Here is a 26,117-nt window from a genome sequence, read left to right as displayed (position 1 = left end):
CAGCCCACTGAGCACAGCTGACCAGCCGACAGCAGGGTCTCCGTCAAAATCGCATGTCTGAAACTAAACTCCGATTGCTTTCGTTTAGAGGGTCAGAATCGATTGAAACCCACACTTTTGAGGGTCCTTCGTTTGGGGACTCTTCCCATCCTCAGTCTCCACCACTTGCCTTCGAGAATCCCAAGCCATTTTTACCATATCCTTGACTCAATCCTATATTAAGAATAAAGGAGATAAATGCATGCAGAGGAAATATAACAAAAGAGGGACTTTCCTATAAGATCTTTGAAAAAAAAAGCATTTGCATAAACCATATTTAACCAGGTCTTTGTTTTGTGTTTTTCCTTTCTGAATGCTTTGTTACACTCCCTTGCAGTGCCCCTCCCTGACCCCTGACCCCAAGTAGTCAGAGACCAAAGCGTTGGCAGTATTTCACAGAGGAATCTTCCCGGCCCCACCTTAATCATCACATCTGATTAATTACATTTACTGACAATTACATTTATATTACATTTACTCCTTCCGTTCCTCTCCACTCCTCAACCCTCAGCCCTGTTCATCTTCCCAGAATACCACTGTGATCATGTCCCTGCCTCGCTCAGGCTTTCCCAGAAACTACAGAATGAACTTCTTGAGCTGTCGTCTGGGGTTGAGAGCTATTGTGTGCCTTTGCTGTTGTTGATGCTGGTCCTCTGCCAAGCCAGTCAAACCCATGTGACACCTCTGACTTCAATACCTTGGTCTAAGATACTTAATTCACCTTCTGGCTGCTAGTTAGACCTCACGCTATTTTTTCTATCAACCCTGCTGCCCTTGGCCACACGGCACTCCCTCCGCTGGACCAGGGCATCTCCTGGCCAGCACCCTCAGCGTGCCCTAGCGCTTGCTGCCTTGACTGACAGTTAGAGGAGCTTTCTTCTTCTACCCCCATTGCTGGGTCCTTCAGGGCAGGACTGGGCCCTGTGTGTCCATGGCCTCTGGTAACCTTTCTTGCAATAGCAAATGTTTGGTAGACGTGTAATTGGTCAGTTGAAAACCACCATCCAATGCCTTAAGCCTCTCTTCACATTAAACACTTCCATGTCCTTTATCATGCCACACCCACCGAGAGCCCCTACCGTCCTCCAGGTTTAGGGGTGAGTTCTAAGGACGCTGAGGTCAAGAGACCCAGCCTGTGCCCTCAGGGTCACAGTCAAGGGCGACGTTCATGTAACGGGAAACAGCCACATTCTTTCGGCCTGCCCAGCAGTGCAGCATTAGTAACAGAAATCAAATCCACTTTGGATAAATGTTTATTCCCTCCTCTCTTTAGTGTAAGACACGCAACTCTTTCTGATACCGCTTTCCTTACCTCCTACACGGACACTTGCTGGTCACGTGGACTTAAACAAGTTCTTTAGTATCTCTGAGCCTCTCTTTCCTAAACCGAGCGAAATATTCGAAATGGGCATAATCAGGCCTGCGGCCAAGGATTACATGCTACACGGAATGTAAGCCCGATGTCAGGTAGGGTCCCTCCACCCCTTAAAACCCAGACACAATGGGCTAAAAATGCTGGTAATAGCGGAAGCCCAAAACCCTCTCTCTGAGTTCTCCAAATTCCCAGAGAGCTTAATTTTCATGTTTATATGGGTAGTGATTTTTCTCTAAACATTTCGTTTCTACCAAAATATCTGTTCCAACCTTGTTTGTGTGGTTATCTTTCATATCTGCTGTTTTCCCAGACTGAGAAAGCAGCCCCTTTAACCTTCAACTTCTCCTTCAAGGCCCCCTGAGCACAGGTCTGTCTATGGCAGAATCTCCCGGAGGGTTCATGCAGTACCGATCTGGCCACAGCATTTACTGGCCCCGTGAGTCCTCGGAGCCCAGGCCGCCTCACAGAGTCCTTGGTTCCCACACCTCTTCCAGCCCTTTCTGTCCCCGTTACCTTCCTCATTTCCTCCTCGTGCCCTCACGGGGGCAAAGAAAATGAAATTCTCTGCACTCTCTTACACAGAGCACCCTTGCTACATTGTACATGGTACTGGGCCTTCAGCCTCTGCCAACACTGGTCTGTAGGGTCTCGCCTTCTGCCTTACAGGCTTATCAAGAAAAGACAGTTTTCGCTCAATTTGGATTAGGGTGTCAAATAAGATAATTGGATGCCAACAAAAATGAGTTCAAGATAATTAACTTAAAGAAATCTGTTACCCTGCTATTATTGTCCTGATGGCTGCTACAGCCATTGGAACCCTCAGAATCGCAGACACTAACACTAGATCTGTTCCTTGCTTCATCTCCAGATGCAGAGGAACGCTCAGCTCCAGTGAAGCCGTCCAGAGTCCCGCGGGGAAGGCTCTCTCTCGTGAAATGCTGAGAGCCCACCAGTTTCGACAAGACGGCCAAGGGCAAGGGGAAGTGAAAATCTCATTATTTCTCCTGATAACTTCCTTGTCCTTTGTCATGGCCATGTGTTGTTTTGGTGGTGGCAGCTTTTCCTTCCTGGATAGGACATGTGAGCAGAAGGAGGAACCCAGCCCTTGCAGTCCAGAGTGGGGGGGTTTAGAAGAACTTCAGAGAAAAGGGGAAATGAGGAGACGAGTTAGCTGGCAGAGAATGGGACCTCCGAGGGGGAAGTCATAGACGCCTCGAGGATAACTGCACTGATTTTCCTCAGTATGACTTGGGTACGCACCGCTGTCTTGCCTCACCTATTTCTCATGAAATCATTGTGGAGCTAGGGGTGTTTCGGGCATGCGTCAAAGCGCAGAGCACCGTCTTAGGGAGGCCGAGGGGTGAAAACTAGGGTCACACATGGGGAGTGTGTGAACTCAGGGGACAGATTTTTCTTATCAGAGCCACAGTCATAAAGTTGAATCCTGAATCTTAATTTAATAAAACATATATTCAGAAAACTAAAATAATGTAGCCAGACCCACCAGACAAATCCCGGGAACAAATCCAGAGAAATAGATGATTCTGTGTCCCTTCGGTCCCACTGGTTTCAGGAAGGTTGGTATTCAGGGTCATTTCATTTAAGCTGGATGCCTCCAGATTAAATGGCACCCCAGAATGGCACCCCAGAACGGCACCCCGTTTCATAAATGAATCTGACATGCAGAGAGGGTGATGACAGGCAAGGTCACACCACAGAGGCACAGGCAGGGCTCCGGCCGAGTGGGCCTGCTGCCCCAGCTCCTGCCTCCCCACCTCCCCCAGCCAGTGTGAGGGGGCAGGAGCAAGAGCAGGGCTGACCTCTGACCAGGGTCCGAGCACTGGGCTCCCATTTGGACACAGGTGACGGGCCCTCTGGTTCTAATCGAGAGAAGGCCTCAGATCTGCTTCTGCTCGAGCCCTACACCAAGAAAGCATGGAAGGCCAGATAGCAACGGGGGGGACATCTGCATTCAAGGTTCAGTTCACAAAGCAGTTTCGAACCTGACTCAACTGTTGCAAGTGCCCTGCGAGATGAACAAGGCCTGTTTCCTCCTCATGTCATGGGCAAGGAAACAGGAAGCTCAGTCTCAGGGAGGTTAAACCCAGCGCCTTTGGAGAACTTTATCTTATGAATCATTATTTCTTTGTGAATCTGATGAACCTGTATTTAAAAGACATAGTGTCATGGGATTCTAAGACCATAATTCCTTAGGATTTCAACACAAGACTGTGCTTTGCAGTCTATACACACCTCACCCCCCGGAAGTAGCCCCACGTGGGCTCTCTGACCCTGACGTGCCGCCCCGCAGGCAGCGCTGCCAGGCCGCGTCTGAGCGGGCGGCGCGCTGCTCAGCTCTGAGGGACGTGCCCTGAGCTGCGCGGCTGTGGGTGGCACCTCCCGGGGCTGCAGGGCACAACGCGGAGAGTCTGCCCAACAGCCCCCGTTGTGACTCAGAATCGGAGTTGGCTCGGAGAAAGGAAAACATAATCATCACCAAAAAATCATTCTCAGAGCTGTACAAAGGAGGATGCAGGCTGTACTGGCCACGGGACAGGGGAGTATTTCCCACCGGTGTTTACGCAGAGCCCTACTGGCCTCTAAGACTTCAGCCCGGGACACTGAGGAGTATCTGTCTGTTCAGGTCAGCACAGGCCAGAGAGAGGGGGTTTGCGGCAACTCCCATCCGCGGTGCACCGTAAGCTCCTTCTCACTTATCGGAATACACACGTGTTGAGTGGCAAGTAATGAACCAGAGGCTCCAGGGATGTGGCACAATCTCTGGCTTTAGGGAAGGTGGAATTTTATTGGGGAGAAAACATACACATGATCATTTTTAAAATAACAAAGTAGGTCTCATTAAAAAAAGAAAAAAGAAGCCCAAACTGTATTTAAGTACAAAACTGCGTATTTCAGACTAACCTTGCAGTAGGGAGCCAGGAAGGGGAGGTGGCCATGCGCTGGACTAGTTAAGGACTAGTTAAGAAAGAAGTGGTGAGGGTGGGGGGTACCTAAGATGAAGCGTCGGGCGTGATGGAATCTAGGTGGATGGATATGAGAACCGGGGGAAGTGAAGGGGGAGCATCTCGGCATGGGGCAAGGAATCTCTTTCTACTTGTTTTAACTCATCCGTAGGACATCAGAGAGACAGATGTCGCTCACAGCTGCATCCTGGTGGCAATGTTCCTTATCGACAATGTAGTGGCTATGAAAGAAATCTGGGTGGGCGTAATTGAGAGAGACAGCAAAACCCAAATCCAAAAAGCAAGGCGCCAGGGCCGGCTGCCATCCCTTCGCTCGGGTGTGGTACTCACAGGGTGGTGTGTCGGGGAGTCAGCCCCTACCCAGGGGAGTGGGCAGGGTGGAGGGGAGGCAGGAGACAGCACATAGGGTGGCCTGCTTTTACAGAACAGGGGGTGCAGTGCAGGGAAGACTTTTGCCTTTCAGAGCAGAGCCTCATTACTTTGCAGGAGTTGGAAGGCAAGGAGAACATGAGTTTTATTAACTTTCCCTAAGAATGTCCCCCCCCAATGCAAAGTGTGGTCTGCAATACAGCCGAGCCTGCGGGTGCGTACATATGGCCTTCTCCGTGCATTTAGAAGTGCACGTCATCAGGTACAGCTCTGAGTTGGAACTGGAAACAAGAGTCAAGAAAGAGAGTGAAACCGGATGTCTTCATGTTCCCCAGTAATCCTTTCCCCTGGGGTCTTGCTTCTCCACAGAAAAGAGAATAAAACCCTGAGCTACATAAACCACAGCGGCAGGCCGGGGGTCCGGGGGGAGGCAGGCAGTGGGAGAAGAAGCTGCTGGTCCTGCAGAAATCCTTTCTGATGCACTGACAGGGACGCATGTCATCTCTGTGGAGGAGACGCCACGTGCGAAACTTTTCACGGAGGGTCGGGAGGATCCAGGGATGCGTTAGTATCCAGAGAACTTTCTGTCCCAGAGGGTGGCCTAATACGGATCATCCATGCTTAATGAAAAACAAGAGAATATAAGTTAAACTGAAGGAGCTGAAAATGGCGAAAGGGAAAGAGTTGGTAGGAAAGGTAAATATTTACCGAAGGCGAGAAGAAGAGTGGGTGAGACAACATGCGGGAACTGCCCTGGGGCAGAGAGGTGAGAACAGAAAACCCTCAAGCGGCACTTCTCACCCATTCAGGGGCTCCCCACCCAGAGGAGGTGTGGAAAGTGGGCTGCTTCAGTGGATTTGGGCGGCGCCTGGGAGCCTGCATCTCTGCTGAGCTCCCAGGCCATCGATGCTCTGCTGCCGACCCCTGTGCACCTCAGAGAAATGTCTGCATGTAGCAAAGGCTTTGACCTCAGAGCGGGCGTGCACACGGGTGTTCAGATAGGTTTTGAACAGTGGCGAGTCAGGAAGGTGGAAGTAGACGGCATGCTCGAAAGAGAAAGACAAATCCGGGAAAATCAAAACTCAGGAATGCTAGGGTGGTGAGTTTAAAGGCCTGCTTCTGCCCGGGGATGATTTGAGATGGTGACCAATTTAGTTCCATGAAGTGATACCTTCTTGGGTGTGAAGTAGTTGTCTCATTCTTGGAAAGGACGGGGAGGGGGCGGCGGGGGGGAAATATGCTATGTCTTAATCGCACCTCTCACAGGGAGAACCAGATTCTGAGACTGTTCTCATGGTGAACTGCCCTGGTAAACCACAATTCAGCAGCTGCAAGCGTGCTTGCCAATACAGAGACAAGAGTGTTTCTGGAAACAGAATTTCACGTAGACCCTCCTCTGAGGTTGGCATCGTATCTTCCTGTGTATCTTGGGTGTAGCTTTTACCCAGGCAGAATTTAGACACTAGAAACCAAATGAGGTGATAAACAGAACCACTTTGCAGAAGAGTCAAAATAACCCAGCAAGAATCGAAACCACAAATGCCCTCAGAGTCCATCACCTGCCAACCAGAGGCTCATAGGATCGCACACACAGGGCTGTGAACGTTAGCTCAAGGGCTTAAAAAACAGCTGCAACACGTGTGTGGCACAGTAGTGCTCATGGCACCTTTGCCTTGTTCTGGAAACACGCCCTGCTTCTTCTACCCCACCCTGCCTCAGTGCCAGCGCCACAGTGGTTTCAGTGTGAAAAAAGATCCCATCACTGGAGGGGGGCGTCTGGGACTCACAACCCTACCCTGGGAGGCAAGAGTCCTGAGTTCCAAAAGCACAGAAGTGAAGTGCGTGTTCTGCATTTGGATCTAGGTGGGTACAGGCCTCGTAAGGCGTTCTGCGCTCCCCACACTTCTGCACTAAAGGAGGCCTTTTTTATCCAGTACAGAATTCATTGACCACTACCACAGTCTTCCTTGTGTCTTCCTGCTTTTTAAAAAATATTTCTGTCCTAACTCCCTCTGAGTGTCTCCACCCACTTAGCATCATCCCTGCACAAAGGTGTTCAGTAAACAACCATGGACGGGTCCAAGTAAAAATCAGCGAACCGCTGGACCTAACGTGGCAATTGGCTTCCTATGGGAATTGACTTAGTGCTGATACTCGCCCGATGCCCCCAAGGACATCTAAAAAGCTGAATTGATCTGCCTCCCTCCAGTGGTGACTGGAACGCAGGTGGTTCCTGTGGCCAGAACACGCTCTGGGGAGACGGTGCCAGGAAGACTTTCACTCAGTGGGTGTGAGCGTGAAAGAGGCCCGTGCGTTGTGTGGATTTCCTGCCCACAGAGATAGGGAGGGCAGCCCCCCGATCGTCTGGGACCCACCGGCACTATCACATGGAAGACAGGGCGGTAAAGTAGGGCAGAGAAGGGACCTCCACCTACCCTATGGCCCCATCCAACTACCTATCCCCAGCTGCCTCGTCTTCTTCTAGCCGAGCTTTTCAAAAGGGGAGGTTTATATGTTCTGCCTCCACTTTCTCACCCCACTGAGTCCTCAACCCCTGCCCATCAGTCCTCTGTCCTGACTTCAAGACCGAGAACAGATTCCTCACCAGTGCCCTGGCCACACCCAGGGGACTGGTTCTCCCAGCAGCGTTTGGAACAGTTTCCATTTCCTTCTTTCCCAAGTACTCTCCGCATTCTCTTTCTAACTCCCTGGCAACCTCTTCCTTTTCCTTGCTGTTGATGTCCCTTGGGTTCCCCCATCTCCTACATCCTCCTCCGTTCTCACACAGCCTGCATGATGGCACCTGGTCCTCCAGTGGCAGTTACCTCCTGTAAAGTGGGGACCCCTACATCCATGTCTCCTGCCCCAGGGCAGCCCCTGTGCTGCAGACAGAGCCATGGACTATGGATGAGACACAGGCACCGAAAGCTCAGCGTGTAGGGCACTGAGCCCAGGGGCCCACCGCCAAAACTTCCTGTGCTCCGTTTTCCCATCACAGTGGATAGTGCTGTGCGGTGTAGCTAAGCAACCACCCACCAGTCCCCAGCCAGAACCAGGGCGACTTCCTCCAGTTCTTCTCGGTCTCATTTAGTCAATTGATAACCATGTTCAGTTGATTCTCTCTCTTCTTATCCCATGAACTCATCTTCACTGCTATTTCTCTAGACAGTTTTAACCTAATACTTTCAAATGCCTCCAAACTCACCCACATCTCATGATTGTCCACTTTTGTATAGAGTGATCCCCGCAGGTCAAATGCAAAGATCACTGAGCTACAAATTCCAGCGTGACATTCACCTACTTAAAGCCCTGTGGTGATACCCCCGAGACCTCAGGATAAAGTCCCTGCTCTTCAGTGTGGCTTCTGACTTACTCTGCCATCTGGCCTCGGCTGCCTCACGTCGCCTCACTCCCTGCCTTGCACCCCGCACTGAGAGCAGAGCCCACGGAACTTCTCAGGGACAATCTGTGGTCAGTAGGGTGATTGTCTGACCCAGCAACCAACCTCCTCAGGGACGCTCTCGCTTCATGCCTCGCCTGTTAAAAGGAGTTCACCGCTAGCTGGGTACTTAGTGTGCCAGCAAAACCTCATCTTCACAGTCCGTTGTATTTACACTCTTCTTAACATTTCAGAGCAAGTCACTGAGCCTCTGAAACTGGTCAGTGTTTTGCCATCTTTACTTCTGCCCGATGGGCCATGCACTTTTCACACATCTGCATCTTCTAAGTATGCGTTTCTCCAGTTAGAGAAATCTGAGGTTCAAGACCAAACTAAAAAGTAAAAAAAAAAAAAAAAATTGCCTCTCTGGGGAAGCTGCAGGTAGAATCTGTGCTCCCTCCTTTTTTCTGATTTTTGAAGGTCAGTGCTTATCAGAGCAGTCGAAGTCACCTACCCGCTCCTTGCTAAGTACTGAGGACCTGAGGCCTGGGGTCATACCTGCTTCTTAACACCTGGGATTCAACAGTTTCTCAACACATGCTCGCTGATTGGATGTTTCCCAGATACCGTACACAGCATTGCCCTCGTGTGCAGCAGGGTGAGAAGGGAAAATATAGCACAATACGTCCAATCCTCAAAAATAAAATGAGGGACAATCAGAAAGAGCCCCCTTTACGTAACTGCCTTTTCCTACCGTGGCATTACTTCATTCATTCATTCATTCATTCAGCTCCAGTGGCACTAAAAAGCCCCAGCTTTTAGGGGAGGCTGACAGCTTGATCGGTTCATCTGGAAACTTCATTTGAATGAGGCCCCCTGTACGTAACTGCTAAGGAGCCAATGCATCTACAACAGGAAGCATCTTAGGAAGGTAGAGAATAGATCAACAGATGTAGAAACCGATAAAACTTACCTTTTCTGTGACTTTTTGCCTAAAAATAGAAGAAATAGAAAAACGGCATCAGCAAAAGTAGACAATCTCAAAGTTTTAAAGTAAGAGTAAAGAGAGAGGCTCCCACCCTCAGATCTACTGCCCTTTGAAGTAGTACCACGCATTTGCTAGGTGGGCCCCACCTGCGTCTGAGCAGATTGGCGGTGCTGTGTTAATGCGCCTTCTCAAACAGCGGTCGGTCCTCAGACAGGACATGGTTCTTATCCACGACCGGAGCTGCTCGTGGAGACAAGTCTAGCCCACGCTGTGCAATGGTCAGACCCAGTGGACCGGTCCACGCGTTTCTCCCTTCCCCTCCTGCCATGCTCCGCCGCTGCCCCGCCCCCGCAGATGCTTCCCTAGGAGACTTCACGGCTGACCCTTCCTTCTCCCACTGCCTCTTCTAAGAGAACCCACCTGGGCCGTTTCTCTCCGGTCTCGGCGGTGGGAATGGCACGCCGCATCTCAGTCACTGATGTGTTTTGATCTTACTAACACAGTGACTCACCTAGCCGATTAGGTTTCCTTCTTTGACTGGCTGCAAGGAAACTCGGGCCAGATGGAGAGACCCTTTTTAACCAAGTAGACAGGACTCTGTGACACGTATTTCTGTGCCCCTCTTCCCCCCCAGCTCCAACCTGTTTCTGTGCAGTTCATTTTGGTCTTCTTTTTCTTACTTTTTAACTAGTTTTAACTTGTTGTGTTGATGCATTTTGTAAATCACATGACTTTTTTTTTTTAAGCAGAGAATAAATAAGTAGATAAATGAATGAACTGTAGTGTTGAAATAAAAGCAAAAAAAAAAAAAGTTTTTGAGTAGGAAAAACATCCCTGGGAAGCTGTATATTTCAGTGGCTACAAACTGGAGTTCTAGAGTCACTGACTCTGGAAGCCAGTCCTACCTGCCGCCTGGAGTGTGTCTTTGAATAGCTACTGATCTTCTCCAAGCCGCACTTTGTCCTTCTGTGAGAGGCGCACGAAATTATGTCTCCCTCACTGAGTGGATTTACAAAATGTGTTCAAAGTATTTAGTGCAGAGCCTAACGCTTTAAGATAGCGTTCAATTCCTATTTTAAAACTTTTAAAATGTCAGAGATTACTATTCTCCACATTCCCTCCCCAACAGCCTGCTGATGACGTGGACCAAACCCACCTGAGCGGAGAGCATTAAACCTGAAGTAACTGCAGATTTCTGTTTGTTCGTTTTCATAGACATTTTTCTTTTAGGAACAATGAAACCCGCAACAATACGTGAGCAAAAGTCTGTTGCTACTGAGTTTCTTTTTTTGAAGAAAGGGGAAGTGAGGGGGCATGTGTACAGTTTCGTGCCCTGGCCTAACCTGTGAGTTGGTTCAGGTGGAAAAGTCTCCCAACCGAGGAAATAAAAATAGAGAACAGGGCTTTTAGGGGCACGGCTCGATGGGAGTCTGACTGTGGCCCTCGCCGATATTCAGGGGCTTTCGAGATTTGGCCTAAAACATTATTGCCTGGATTTCCACCTTTACCCAACGGGGCCAGAGATAATGACTCCTCAGAGGAAGATGATGCTGGGGAAGAAGTGTTTCTAGGCAAGCCCAGGTGCAGGGGAGCTTCTTGCTCCTGCAGCCCGCCCCACTCCTTTCTCAGAAGAAAGGAGCTCAAGTCTGGGTATCAAGACAAGCAGTATAGCGGTCAAGGTGCAAGTTCAAAAGATCCATCTGAGGACAGAAGGACAGAGGTCAAGATTCTGGTGCTTTCACTAGCTCCTGTGCTATAAAAATCTGTCCCCCTTTTCCAGCTTCTTTAGCCCCCAAAACCTATAAAAGTTTCAGAGTCGATGAGTCCTGTCTGTAGCCAGGTTTATTGTTTTTTGACTTTTATTCTTGTAAATGCATCAGCTACATCATGTTAGAAAACCTCTAGGGGGTTGGCCTGGAAGCCTCCCCATCATTTCTAACATTATCTCTATAGGAAAAATATTCGTTGTGTTTCAATGAACTTACAACTAAAAATTTGGGAAGCCAAAGTCGCTTCAAAGTTGGAGATACCAGAAGAGGTTTCAGAAATGAGGACCGCTTAAATGTTACGTTAGAGACAACCCGGCTTTCCTACAAAGTCCGTGATCTTTTGGGACCTCTGTTCTCTCTGTTGGCATAACTGTAACCCATCTAATTGCCCGTTATCTGTTTCCTGTTTGCCCCATACTGATTCCCACAGCAGGGGCATGCAGTTTTCAAGTTATCAGCTTGAGATCTTGTACAGAAATGACTCCAAGGTAAAAAAAATTGAAAAACAACCCCCCTGCTTTTTCTTTTTTTTTTTTTTACCCCATGCTTATCAAACAGTCTTAGCCAGCTCACCAACCCCCCAACTGAACACATGTAACTTCGATTCTGTTCTTTTGATTCTACTACCATTTATTTTAAAATGTTAGGATTTGGGAGCACATATCCTCCTTACAGAGGTGTCTCACAGCCCCAAAGTCCTTAAAGGTTATTTAGACATCCCCTTACCCAGAGGGCGGTGTGTACATCCCCACAATCCTCCACCCCCTCAGGGCTGCCTGTGACACCCACATTGGGAGGAATGAAAGGACAGCTGGGGTCAGGTTTTGAAGTCTCAGTGGACATGATCATCAGTAGCGGGAGAACACTCTCCTTTTGCCTCTGTGCAATGCTATGTACTTAGCATCGTACTGTGAGTCGATGGGACCCAGTCTTAGCAGATTTCTCGTAGCAGGAGCAGAGATAGTTTAACTGTTCGGTGCTCTCCGGTGACAGTTACCGAAGGTCCTGCACATCTGTGGTGCCCCCTTCACTGCCTTTGTGAGTTGGTTAGAAAACTGATGTAGCCCCCTTATTCTTAAATTTGGGACAAACCATCACATCCTAGTGAAAGACCACTGGGAAATAGTAGACACTCTTCCTGCAATTGCCAGGGACAATGAGTGGGTGAGAAGGGTAGCTGTTACCCACCACGCCCCCTGCGCAGACTGAGAAGGAAGTGGAACAGGAGGGCAATCAGCAGGCCCCATAGAAGGGCAGCCCAGTGCAGCTGCTTAGCCATTGCTTCAAGGTCATCGCTGGCCCTGAACCTGAAGCAGAGGTTTGTTAAAAGCTGCCTAATGTGCCCAAATTTCAGAGTCTTGAATGTTTCTGCCAAACATGGCAGCACACAACCAAGGTCTGCCTCAGACTTTGGGCCTGTAACCCTTAGGTTGGTCCCACCTTAGGGGCTGGACTCAGGGGGAGGTGGGGGAGTGACGCTGCTCTTCCCTGGTGCGTTCATCTGCTACTTAGGGCAGCAGTGGCTTCTCGAGGAGGCCTTCTTTATTCCCTTTCCTTCTCCAGGCCGGGGCGGAGGGGAAGCAGGCGCCCTGCTGGGGCTGTGTCCCCTCGTGAATAGACACTGGGCAGGACACATGGGGATTCATCTGTCGGCTGCCAGACAGGTACCTGTCTCTCGATGAGGTCAGGTATGTGGGAGCAGTGCCCTGAAAACATCCCTGGACCTTAGATTCATTTCCAAGAGGAATCACAGCCCTGAAATCAAAGGCACATCGGACCTTAGAGGACAGAGCTCACACGTCCTTCTGTTCAGAATTAAATAGGAACAAAGGACCATTAGTCCGTTATCACCCCAGCAAGGTGCCTTGAAGATAGCAGCATTTTTTTTTTTATGTTTGTTGGAAGGAAAACAAAGAGCAGTCCAAATGTCACTGAGCAGACACAATGCCAGTGTGTCCTCCGCGGCCTCGGCCATCACCCGGGCCCGACATTGACAGAACACGGAGCATGGTGTCCGGCGGCATTTCCCCTGGGCCTCTATTTTCTTTTCTCTTTACACAATTATTCTTTTCATAGGAAGGTAAGCTCACTTACTTTTTTTGAGTCGCCTTGCCAGCCAAATGATGAATGCCATCCCCAAGAAGGCCGTCACCATGACGGCCACAGGGATGAACAGGGGGTTGTAGTCGCCCTCCTTGATCAGCGAGAAGCTCCTGTCCACCTCTGAAAGAGAAAGCAGGGAGGCCCCGGGCGTTGGCTCTCTGGTGCCGTTCCATGACGTCAGACATTCTCCCTCCCTCTGTCTCCCAGTAAGAGCCCATTTGATGCCATCTGACAGGAGCAAATGGGCACGGGAGCCCCACGGTGAGTCCACTGCAGAGGCAGAGACTATATCGGCTTTCCCTGCCCAGTGCGTATGGGGTCTCAATTCCCAGATTTGTGATTAATGGACTTTCTGGGAGATGCACGAAAAGACATTGTCAAGAAGTGTTGAGCTCCGTGACCTTGGGCAGTGGTCAGGAACCTAGACGCAGAGAAGAGCTACAAGGTCAACATGACCGTAGGAGAAGGAAGAGCCAGTGACCTGAACCAGCCACAGGAAACTATTCATGCTTTGACTGTGAGGCAGCGGGGCCAACCTCTGTACTCGCGGTTCCCCTGCCAGCGACCTGCCCTGACCTGTCACATGGCCTGGTCCTCTCACTCCTGTCCCCCTTCAAAGGTAGTAGAGGGACACATCCCAGATCTTCTCATAAGTGTGAACCAAGCTCATTTGGGAACCGTCATTGAAAAAACACCAGTGTGAACTATCTTTAATCTGATAGCGCTGGATACAGGAACTTCCTCTTGCATATTGGCCCAGGGTCTGCCAGCATCCCTCACTCTTCATGGTACTTTGAGGAGCCCTTTCAAGGTGCTTCCATCCCCGCACCCACCTGTACAATGGAAAAGAGGCTCAAGGTCCCAGGGCATCCGAACAGGGAGTGCCTGTTGTCTGCAGGAGGACGAGGACATGGGCACTAGCTCAGCCTTAAAAGGAAAGGTCCCATCGCCTGGTATTCAGTCCCCTGCTGTGGACCCCGCCCTCCTCCTGACGCCCTGCCCTACTCCCTGGCCCAGGCCCCACAGAGAGCAGCTTCTCTGGTAGCTTCCACAGGTCCTACCATTCACAGATGTTTGTCATTGGTGCAAGTGGCTTCAGGAGAAGACCTGGGTGGCTGGTCTTTCCCATGCTAATTTCATGGATGTTTATTTAGCAGCCCCTGCCAGGCACTGTCAGTGGGGGTACAGAGCCACGAGGGAGACATAGCCCTTATACACAGGCAGGTTGGGATGCTTTAGCTTAATGACAGTTAAAACGCATCCACTACTTTTGGAACGAGGCGGCTATCGGTGGCCTTTGCAGTGGCACTTTAACAGACTAACAGAGAGGTGAGATTGTACTGGAGTAGAAGGCATAAGAAATAAGTCAGTAGAGACAGTGAGTTTAGAGGTCAGGGATTAAGGTAAGAGGAGCTGAGAATGGGCTAGAAAAAAGAAATGGCAGTCATTGAAGGAAGAAGCAAGAATAGTCAAGGGTTACACGGTAAGTTAATATGTACAAACTTATTTTTAAGACACATACCTTTAGCAAAGTGAAATATAAAAGTTCAGTATATCTTTCCCCACCCTCTGCTCCGTCTTTAAAGCCTTTGAGTACATTGGGGCAAACTGACTCACTTTGACATATTGGAGTGCGGCTCGACCAGGTTCCAGATGGTCCACAAATAGCTTTATTCTCTCCGATCAGCTCAGTCCCTTCTGAGCAGCTGAAGGTGCACGAGGACTTAAAGCTAAATTTCTCCAAGGGGTGGCTACAGCTCATGTTCCCCAGATCAGGTCCTGTTAGAGGCTCACACCGAACCACTTCAGTGGGAAAGGAAAGAAAAACAAACTCTGAAGCAGGGACCCTCACTTGACCAAAGCTTTTTGGCCAAAGCCACCCGACTCAGCAGAGAAAGCCTCCACAAGACTCGAGATAGGTCTAATCTAGAAATCGCTTCCCGTCGTGCTTCCAGACTTCATTGTTGGGAGAATGATGGGGAGGAGTGAGTCAGGGGTGAAGCCAGGGGCGGGAAGTCTGTGGGGGTGGGGAGGGGAGAGAGGAGAGGAGGGTTGGCCCTTCCAGGTATCACCCTCCAAGTCTGCTGGAGGGGCCCTTGCTGCCTGGCCTTTGCCTCCAGAGCGTGACAGAATCTTCTCCTTGAGAGTGGGGAACTTCCTCCCTGTCACCTCTTCTAAAGTCTACCTGAGCAATTTTGAAAACATCCCAATTCTCTGAAACAAGTCTCTAAACTTTTGTGAAATTCAGTGCGTTGCTCGATTTAGTGCTGTGATTTCAATAAATGGTTGTGATAGTTATTTTGAGAATTCAACCACTTAAACTAGTGAGTCAGAAGCACAGATGTAGAACATGTCAACCAAAATTTCACACGTTCAGATGCCACCAGCTTCCTTCTGCAGAGGGATCGTCTTAGCTACAAAGAAAATGTGCACCATATTTCAAATAGAAAAAAAAAACAAATCAAGACATTATGTTTTTTGTTTTCACAGCAGTTGTTATTCTCCTGAGAGTTCATGGAAGAGAAAAAGTAAGAAATGATTTCAAGAATAAACAAATAAAACAATGAAAAAAAGAAAAAAGACCTCTACCCTCCGCGAAGGAAATTGTTCGGTGTTATGTAGGATACCACATAAAACAAGTATTATTGAGAGGAGAAAACAACCAAAATGTAACTGAGGTTCAGCAAGACTGATTATTTACTCCATGACAATGAGAGGGAAAAAGAAAAAAAACTGTGTAACCCTCCCTATGTAACCCGAAACCACTCAGATATGGTGCGACTGGGAAACGGCTTCAGCAGCATTTGGTTGTTACTTTTCTTTGCAGGTTTTCTTTATGAATTTTAGTAACAATCACCTCTCTGAAAAGTATCACAGTCTATAGTCTAAGGTTAAACCATGCTCCAAAAGAGGATACAGACTTCTTAGCAAGACCCTCCTGCATTTTCTCCATCTGTAAGCTCAGGACCACCATGACCAAGCCTCCCATGGGAACACTCACTCACCTTGGCAGGTTGGCTCTAGAGATGACCAGTTTCCAGACGGCCCGCAGGTGGTCTTCGTGCCCCCAGCGAGGTCCATTCCCTCGGAGCAACTGAAGGCACACTCTGAGCCGTAGCTGAAGTTTCCCAATGGGTGCAGACAGGACATGGTCCCCAGCTCTGGGGCCTCCAAAGGCTCACACTGAATCACTTCAGTGAGAAAAGAAACATTGTGGGTACTGTTAACAGGGCCTGATAACCCAGTGCCTTTCAGCCGGGTCACTTAACCCCTGCAGCTTCAGGTTCTTCAACTATGAAAAAGGAATAATGCCAACGGCATTCACCTCCTACAGTCGGTGTGGGCAGTTAAAGGGTTTAATGCGAGCCAAGGACTTAGAATAGAGCCTGGCTCCTGGGACATCTTCACTAGACATTGGCCAATCTTCTAGTTATCCTTGGCACTGTCTGGGGAGGGAATTTTTAAACCTAGGCAGGTGTTCAGTGGGAATGATCAGCTCATTTTGGAAATGACTGGGTATATTAGAGTGTCGGGGGGAAGGAGGTTTGGAGAAAGAGTGGGTGTCTGTAATTAGTCTTCTTTACGAGGGAAGAAGCTAAAAGCTTCAGGAAGCACATCGGCCTGGAGTCTGTCTTCACCCTCTCTAGCTCCGTTCCGGAATTTCAGTTCTTCCGACGCTGACAACCCTCTGCAGAAGCTGCATTCCTGGGCCAGCCTGACTGCTCGGTGGTAGAGTGGGTCAGATGAAGACTCGAAAATCAGGCTCCGCATCGCAGACCCTGCTGTGCCACTGGGCAAATGTCGCAACTGTCACGTCCTATGTCTGATTGAATTGGAGCCAGTTGTCATCTTGCTCTTGAGGTTTCAACAAAGAATGGATCCAAAGAACCGGCGTTTTTACATGTTTCATGCACATTCCCAGTCCAAATGAAAGTGAATTCCATTCTCCAATTCAGCCCGTGCCCAGAGCAAGTGCTTGATATATTCCAGGCACAGTCTCCGTCTTACCAGTGAAAAGACCAGTAAGGCGCCCACCGTTCTCAGGTTGCTGTCGGTCTGCCAGGGGGTGCAGACGACTGAATTCATGACCTCCTCATCAAACGTGGGTAAGTGAGAAAGATGGAAGTGCAGGTATTAGAACAAAACATATGGAGACTCAGCCTGTCTGGGGACACTCAGAAATCTTCCTGAAATTTGTCTTCCAGATACACAGGTGTGTCAGCCATGTACGAAATGCGAGAGAAACCCACGAGCAAGTCGGTGAGATCCGCGGCTCGTGGGGTCGGTGTGGACAACTGCAAGCACTCTGTTCCCAGCAGAGTGGAAAGGGGGGTGGGGGGCACGTGATGGGAAATGAGATCAGGGAGAGAGAGAGGAGCTCAGACCAGACGCTCTGATCTTTTTTCATCGGTTTAGTGAATACCTACTGTACATCAGCATTACTCTAGGTCTTGGGGAGTTTAGCTTTCATCCTGTAGGACAAGTGATAGGTAGAAATTAAAGGGTGGATGGTCAGATGCGTGGGATGTTTGGTTGGTTGTTTTTGATTGGTCAGCCTAGCTGTAGTACGAATAATGTATTTGAGGGGCACTAATGTTATGTATGTATGTACGTATATATATATATATATTTATATTATGCACACTATTACAGATATCCCCACTTTCCCCCCTTTGCCCACCTCCACCCAGCCCTTGCCCCCCACTTCCCTCAGGCCGTCGCCACACCGTTGCCTGTGTCTGTGGGTCATGCATATACGTTCCTTGACTAATCCCTTCCCCTTCTTTTATCCAGTCTCCTCTTCCTCCCTCCCCTCTGACAGCTGTCAGTCTGTTCCATGTGTCCGTGCCTCTGTCTCTATTTTGTTCATCAGCTTATTGCGTTCATCAGATTCCACACAGAAGTGAGATTGTATGGCATCTGTCTTTCAGAGGGTCACTCATTTAAAGTCATGCAACTCAGCTGAGAAATTACTGCAATAATCCAGAAGGAAGTTGGTGAGGACAATGGTAAGTCGAATTGACAAGTAGGAGACCAGTTGGAGAGATGATGTATAAAAATGAGTAGTGTGTTACTTGCAGAAACGTAGGGTTGGGGAGAGAGTTCCAGGCCAGAGCGCCCTTACACAATACAGAATACAGAAGGAAGAAGGAAGAATAAATACAGAATAAAGAATATAGAAGGAAGACTGTGGGGGTCAGCGGTGCCATGCGGGCCCCCCCCAAGGATGTGCTCAGCCTGTTTAGAGTCCACAGCTGCAAACAGGTTGTCAGTCCACAGCTCATGTAGATGTGTGAGCTCACAAAAGTTGGCAAGTCGGACCAAAGGGGACGTAGAGGGTCAACAGAGCAGCGGAAAAAGGTAGAAGATGAGAAATAACAGCAGCAGTGTGTGGGCGGGGAGCAGTGCCCGGGAGGAAAACTGAAGAGAAATGGCCACCGGTGGAAAGGGAACCTGGAAAGAGAGAGAGGATGGAAGCCAAGGCAGAAAGAAAAGATGGAAATGTTGAATGGACATGCCAATGAGATAAGAATTTAAAAATGAGGCTTTGGAACGGAGTGAGGGGAAGCGCTGGGAGGGAGCTGTGGCTCTGCACTGGACTGAGTGAAATGTGTTACATTGGTTCCTGTTGGTTGACATTTAAATTAACTTTGCTTTATATCTCTATCTATTCTTTACAAATGCTGCTTTTTTTTCTCTCTCCTTGTAACTTTGTATTTCAGGCCCCAGAAACTTCAAACACAGTTTTGAAACTCAATCAATAGCAGCCAAAGGATTTGATGTGTCTTTCAGTAGTGAGCTGACTGGGTCAAAGGCTCATCGTCTCTGAATCTGAGCGCCCTGTGCTTTCTGCTTCTGCCCCCACGATGGTAAAGGGTTTCCACAGACCCTGGACGATTCTCTCCATCCTCTCTCCTTCTGGTCTCCAATCTGTCTCACGCACTGCTTCTAGGGTAATTGCCCCAGACGCAGGTGTTAAACACTAAGCACCAAACCCCCCCAGAAAAACAAACAAAAAAACACCCTCATAGACACAGACAACATACCAGGAAAATGAGGGGGCAGGTAGGAGAGAGTGAAGGGGGGATAAATGGATAGAAAGTGACGGAAGGGGACTTGACTCGAGGTGGTGAACACACAGTACAATGTACAGATGATGCGGCATAGAATCGTACACCTGAAGCCTATACCATTTTATTAACCAATGTCACCCAGGATTTTCAATTTTAAAAGATACTAAATTGCCTCCCATTGTCAAATAAGGCCAGATTGCTTCATTAAGCAATTTCCAGCTTCCGCCAGCTTATCTTGTTTTCCATCAAAGCAAATGATGAGCATATTTCATTTCCCCTACTTCACTGTAAGTCCTTTAAGGGCAGAACCTCCCATAGATTTGCCTTTACATCTTCTGAAATACCTAGCCCACACCTCTGGCCTCTATGCACATCATTATGCATATCACTGTATATCATTATGTGAGCTCTTCTCGTTGGCCTTGCTCTGCCGTGACTTAGGGCAAAACGACACTCGCCCTTCTGAGAAACGAGAAGTTGTCATTGCAAGGCTGTGCTTGCACAATGCTGGCACCTTTCTGTAAAGATTTCGTAAGTCAGGAGGGAGTTTCAATTCACTTCTCAACGTGTCTCTCCGAGTGCCCCCGAGAACCGAGCCATAAGGGTGACCGCCACGCATCAGGCGTGGCAGGGTCCTGCTCTCAGAAACCCATGCTCCACGGAGCTCATTGGACTGGTTAGAACTCTAACGTCTGAAAGAAACTCAGCCATGTATTGTTAGAAGGGGAGCTACAAACTCCCTCCTGACTTCACGAAAGCTTTACAGAAAGGCACCCCCGCATTGTGCAAGCGCGGCCCTCTGACGGAAACTTCTCATTTCTCAGAGGGGCGAGTACCATGGCGTCCCAGACTCCATAAGCCGCCGTCACCCCAGCAACTGGACCCAGGAAGAGACCGAGAAAAGAAAGAAGCTCACCAAACTGGCACTGCGGCCCGTGGTACCCGACGTCACAGCTGCAGGTGTGGTTGTTGATGGTTTCCACGCATTCGCCGTGACCGCTGCAGGACCAGGGCCGGCAAGAAGCTTAAAGGGAACCGGAAAGATACTAGTTTAATGCAACTATGTTTTCGTGCTCATAGTCCTTGTTTTGAAACCCAGACAACTTTTGGGCTGAGATTATTTTAATGAACAGGAAACTTTTATTTGTACCTTCATAGGACCTCTGCATAAAAACCATATACTAACACGCTTCTTACTGAAATATACTGGCCACGTAGCCATGGGCGTGTGTTTTCAGAGTGAATTCATCAACACTGATACTCTCTCACGCTTTGGGGAGATGGAGTGACATATGTTGAAACTCTAGAAATCACTTTATTTTTGGTGTAAGAAGCAGGTTAACCGACGGCCTGACTCCAGTCATTTCTGTGGTCACATTGCTTGGCGATCCCTTTCTTCACAGAAAGAGCCATGGAACGATTAAGAAGTCCGTATTTGTCAGTTTAACAGAGCGTCCGGTGTACCAGGGACCAAACAGATCATGGTTCACTGTTAAAATAGGACTTGGGGAAATATGGACTGTGCGGAACTCTTGCTGTAGTCTTTTTGGAAATCTTATAGACCACAGATAACAAGCACCACCCTGTCACATTGTAGCGAATTCCAGGACCAGGCCACGCAGGAAACGTGAGCCCCCTACGTTACAAGGAAGACACTGAGGTGATGTGAACCTCAGCTCCCTGCGCTTCCTGCCTTATTAGCAGGGACACTGACTGATCCAGGGGTGTCCAACCTTTTGGCGTCTCTGCGCCACACTGGAAGAAGAAGAGTTGTCTTGGGCCACACACTAAATACATTGTGACACGTAATCACACACACACACACACAAATCTCATAGTATTTTAAGTAAGTTTACGATTTTGTGTTGGGCCGCATTCACAGCCATCCTGGGCTGCATGGCGCCAGCGGGCTGCAGGTTGGACACCCCTGGCACCCCTTCCTCCTGATGTAAACTGATTTAGGGGTAGAGCTTTGGGCGGCCTCACACACCACACACCACCGATGCTCAGCAGTGGCGCGGTCCGAGCTGACGTCGAGGGCAGGGCTGACCTTGGAGTGCACTGCAGGTGCTGGCTTCCCGGCGTCTGCCCAGGCCAGGCCCGAGACTCCGCCAACACGGGCCCCCCTACCTGTGTAACAGAGGGCCCACCTGGGTGACCAACGGCCTACCTGTGTAACAGAGGGCCGCCTTCAGCTTGTGGCAGGCGTCGTCATTCCATTTCCCCGAGTCCCTTCTCCTCTTGATGTAGATCTCCACACAGTCCTCCTTCGTCTTCTTGTTGTTGGGCTCCCCATCGCCCCAGTTCTCGGCCTCTGCCGTGAGGGTCTTGTTGGTGCCCACCCAAGTCCACACCCCTCCCACTCTCCGGATGCCTATCCAGTAGTAAGTGCGGCTGAAGGGGAGGGTCTTGTTCAGGTACTCAATTTCCCCCTTGTTCTGAATGGCAACCAAATCGGTGTGACGTTGTTGGCAGAACTTCCTCGCGTTGGCCCAGGTCATGGGGTTTTGCGAATGATGGTAAGTCCAGCAGTCGGTTCCGTGATACGCGGAGAAACCTGGAAGACATCGGTGTGAACAACACAGAGTCGCAGTGACAGCTGAAAACAACCTACAACGCGCCCGGGTGAGCGACGAGGAAACTGATACCTCAAGAGCCCTGGTGGCACAGAATTAGTCATTTGCAGATTTGAGGCAGAAGTTACACCTTCTCGTCCTAGTCACTTTTTTTCCCGCCACAATACAGAATACTTTGGCACACAGCTCTCTTTCAGAGGAATTTGGTGGCATGCTAGATTTATTGTCGTGAAATCATTCTTTCTCAAAATTTCAAGTGAAACTGAACCAACATATTTTAGAAATTCCTGATTTTTTTTATCTTACTAGCTGTCAACCACTTAAAATTAATTGAAGGGTAATATCATCTATCTCTCAGATTTACTGTCTACTTGCCCCTCCCCCCGGGATACATTCCTAAAGGCCAGCATGTATGTTTCTAAGGGAGCAGTAAAATAAGGCAAGAATAATGACATAATATTAAGAGATCTCTTAAAAGGGTAATATTCACCAGAGGAAGACCTGCGTGTAGGAAGGCCTCAGCACGCAGCCCGAGCCTCAGACAGCTAACTATGTAACAGCAGAAAGAACAGCTTGTGAAACCCAGTGATGCAGGATATGAAATTTATTTAGATCATGTTCTGCACACAAAGATACTCAATGGATGGTATTTCGTCATCATACAGGTGCTTCAAACGTGAGGGCTTTGAAGAACCCAAAACAAACACATAACTCACAATCACCTCACCATAATCTATGCCCTTCTAAGCCCAGTCTGATCCACGGGAAACTCTCCTCTACTCTAAGTTCAAAGTTTTCACATCAACATTTATTGAGCTTGCACCGTTTAGGGCAAAGGAAACAGACCCAATTCTGCAGTCTCCTAAAGATTCTAAACAAGGAATAATAACAGGTGCAAAGAAAACATAATCGATGTTGATCAAATGAAACTTAGCAGAAATGATACGGATACCATTCATGAGGAAAGAATGTCATAAGGGGAGCATTCGGACCAGCGTTTTAAAGGAGCATTCTACGGGAATGTAAGGGCTAGGGGAAGAAACTGCTTTGCCCACTGATGTATCCTCAGGGCCTGGGGCAGCCCCGGGCCCAGGGAAGCCCCAGGCCCATTGCAGGGACTCACTAGGGTCCTACCCAGGTGGCCTGAGGCAGACATGGTACAAAGAAGGTGTGAGGGGCACAGGAAAGCACGCTTGCTTGGCCAGAGCTGAAAATCCAAGCCAGGGAGTAAGAAGACAGGAGTTGACTCAGGAAAGGGGACAGAAAGTGCAAAGCAATTGCTGAAGAGTCTTCAAGAATCAGACAGAGAACTTGTCACATCCACGGGAGAAGGATCAGAAATGTGGAAAGGGCCTGACCACACACAGAGCTCACGCTTCAGTTGTAGAGATGACGTTGATGTCCACGGAACTACTGATGATAACAGAAAGCACAGTGCTAGTTATTTTGTATAGATTGTAAGGTCCCTCTGTTAGATATTTCTTAATTGACCTTGTTCCTTTATAACTAAGATCTCTGTGGTTTTTTTTTCAGAATTTGAACCCCGCAGCAAAAGGTGTGGTGGGCTTGGGAGGTTTTTGGGGAAGGACTGAGTGCTAGAGGAAGAAAAGAGATCAGTACAGAAGAGATAAAATTAGCAGCTACCTGCTAATTTTCCCTGTCCACCCAATGGATATTTAAGAAAAAAATGAACACAGTTTAAAAAAAAAAAAGGCGTAGCAATATAAACATGGCAGAACATACCACAGCAGAGTACTGTCCACACCCACAGCCTGAGGACCCCCAGAGCTCTCTGACGTTTCCCCGGGAACATCTGCAAACGAAATACAAGGTTTATACTCTTAAATCACACACTTACAGCCCCGTGAGGAGTAGGCTCCTACAACTTTGCCTGAAGTTCAGAATGAAGCACACATGTTTAGTGAACCTGGCCGAAGTCACTGATTTCTCAGAAGTGGATAAAAGAGTAGCATGACATTTGCCTCAAAACTGAGGCCTGCCTCTTTTCTTTTCACATCTTAACCTCAAGTTGCTGAGTGTTGCCACTCTGATTTTTTCCATATTTCAGTAATTTTTTTTGTACCTACTTTTCTGCTGAGCTGTCAGATGAAACTATTTGATCCTTGGTATATACTCTCAAAGTGTTTCTTGGTGCTTAACGACCTATCGATATCTAGATTTAATGCTAAAATCTCCCACTTGATTACAATGGGTCAGTGCTTCAGATACCTAAACGAACTCGATAGTTGGACAGACACCAGCAAGGAAAAGCAGTTCAGTTTCTTCAACTACAAAAAAGGCATTGTGAGCAACTCAGAGGACAAGACCACCGATTTTCTGCCCACCTTCAAACCCTACCTTCCAAAGGGTCTCGCCTCTCGGGCAGCCCCAGTGCCAGGTTGCAAAAGCACCCAACTGCAACCAGACAGCCCTTCCAGAACCTCACCAGAGACAGGTCCAGGGGAAGCAAGCGGCCCCTCTGAGAAGAGGGACTTGAAGAGCACAAGGCGATTTTAGTTCTTGGCTTTTTAAAAACCAAACATGAAATGTGTTGCTTCTTGTCCTTTGCCACCCGCCTCTGCGACCCCAAGAAGAGGTTCTGTCTGAACATCTGACAATCTTTCAGGCTGAAAGCTCACCGTGGAAAGCTTTGTGTGGTCCTGGTCCGGCTGTCCCGTAGCCTCACCTCTCAGCTCTGCTCCCCAGGGCTCCCGGTCCCCCTGGTCCCCCCGGCCCCCCTGGTGCTGGCCCAGGGCTAGGTGTGCTGCTGCAGAGAGACTGTGCCCGGTGTCACCAGAGAGCTTGCTGTCTTTCAGTTTTCTAACCCAGTCTCACATCCTCCTCCCCCACTTCCCCCACCTCCCAACCTCCCCTTTCCCCACTTCTTTCCTAGTGTGACCTCTGTCACTTCCCCTAAGAAGAGCTGCTGTCCAAGGGTCTATTGTTGTTAGGGTCTCCCTTTCCTCCTCTTTCCTTCCTTCTTCCCTTCCTTCTTCCCTTCCTCTCTCCCTCTCACACTCTCTCCCTCCATCCCTCCCTTTCTCCCTCTTTCCCTCTCTCTCCACCCATCTCTCTTCCTCTCCCCTTTCTTCTTGTGTACACACTAGGCTAACTCTTGGCTATCCATGGTAGAGGGTCCCTGATAACTGCAAATATCACACACTCAAAAAGTCTTTGGGACAAATTCATGAGGTCTGTTAAACTTCAGTCCAGCTACCCCAATGACTTAGCTCACTTCGATTCCTTCTCCTTGCTCGCCCCCTAGTGGACATCATTGGGAATGGCACCTCCTCTAGTTAAGCCCCGAGCAGAGCCGAGCTGCTCCAGCTCTGGGCCTGGGAGCCTACGGAGGTTTTTCTGTGTATTTCCGGAGACTATGGCAAGAGGGAGAGAGCGGGCACCTGGAACCAGGACCTCTATGATGGAGGGCAGTGGAAAGGGGGAGTCGGGGACATAATCAGATTTGCATTTTTGAAAAGATTATAATAACAACAGTAATAGTTACAGAGCTCAACATTCCATGTTCATTACCTTATGTAATCTTTATAAAGATTAAACACAATACTCCCCAGTGGGTACTATTCATGTCCCCCCCCCCCCTTTAAAAAGTCTCAGAAAGGGCCCTGGCCAGTGTGGCTTGGTTGGTTAGAGCGTCGCCCCGTAAACTGAAAGGTTGCGGGTTTGATCCCCGGTCAGGACATGTCTAGATTGTAGGTTGGGTCCCCAGTGGGGCACGTAGGAGAAGCAACCAATCAATGTTTCTCTCTCACATCAATGTTTTCCTCCCTTCCTGTCTCTCTAAAAAGTCAATGACAAGTCCTTGGGTGAGGACTGGGGAAAAAAAAGTCTCAGAAAGGTTAGGAAAGTTGCCTTGGTCACATGGCTGCTGAGAGACACCTTTGGAACCCAGGCCCCGTGGATTCTAAGCCTGTGCTCTTTGTCACCTATCTGCACTTCTCCTGGAAGGAGCTTGGGAGACGTGGTGGAGTGGAGACAAACCTGGAGCCGGGGAGACTGAGAAGTGCCAGTCTCTTCCTCGGCCCCAAAGGAAATGTCCAGATGGCATTTCTAAGTCCTCCCCTTCCATTCGCCCCCCACCCTTGTCTAGTCAGGCTTGCAACCACACCGGCCCCACAAGACTGCTCTTGCAGAGCTCCTGCACCTCACTGAAGCCTCCAACCAAGTCTCCCTCCTCATCTTATTTGGCCTGTCAGCTCCTGGTTTTCCTCCCACCTCACTATTTGTTCTCAGTTTTACGTGCAGATTTGCCCTCGTCTCTCCAATGGCCCTACCTTGGAGAGCTCACCGCCCTCCCCATGCACCTGAGCTCACAGCTGGGTGATGCAACCCGGTCTCTGAGGCTTGAATGCCATCTAAATGCCAATGACTTCCAAATGGGTATTTCCAGCCAGGACTGCACATCTGCCCTGGGACATCCCCCGCGCCCAGCCAAACGCCGAC

General features: G+C 49.1%; 1 protein-coding gene across 1 annotated transcript; it reads right to left on the bottom strand.

Moving 5' to 3' along the window:
- Nucleotides 1–4,196: 4,196 nt before the first annotated feature.
- SELL (selectin L) lies at nt 4,197–24,475 on the bottom strand. Its single transcript, XM_053916108.1, has 9 exons — nt 24,296–24,475; nt 23,400–23,469; nt 21,251–21,637; nt 19,997–20,104; nt 16,012–16,197; nt 14,624–14,809; nt 12,998–13,126; nt 9,120–9,138; nt 4,197–5,387 (listed from the first exon to the last, which is right to left on the bottom strand). The coding sequence occupies exons 2-9, from the start codon at nt 23,467–23,469 to the stop codon at nt 5,369–5,371; spliced, it is 1,104 nt and encodes a 367-aa protein (XP_053772083.1). The 5' UTR covers nt 24,296–24,475; the 3' UTR covers nt 4,197–5,368.
- Between the last annotated feature and the right edge of the window lie 1,642 nt (nt 24,476–26,117).

The sequence above is a fragment of the Desmodus rotundus genome, chromosome 12, assembly GCF_022682495.2.
Source record: "Desmodus rotundus isolate HL8 chromosome 12, HLdesRot8A.1, whole genome shotgun sequence".
Classification (NCBI taxonomy): domain Eukaryota; kingdom Metazoa; phylum Chordata; class Mammalia; order Chiroptera; family Phyllostomidae; genus Desmodus; species Desmodus rotundus.
The sequence above is the reverse complement of the archived record's forward strand: the minus strand, read 5'-3'. Positions and strand labels throughout refer to the sequence as shown.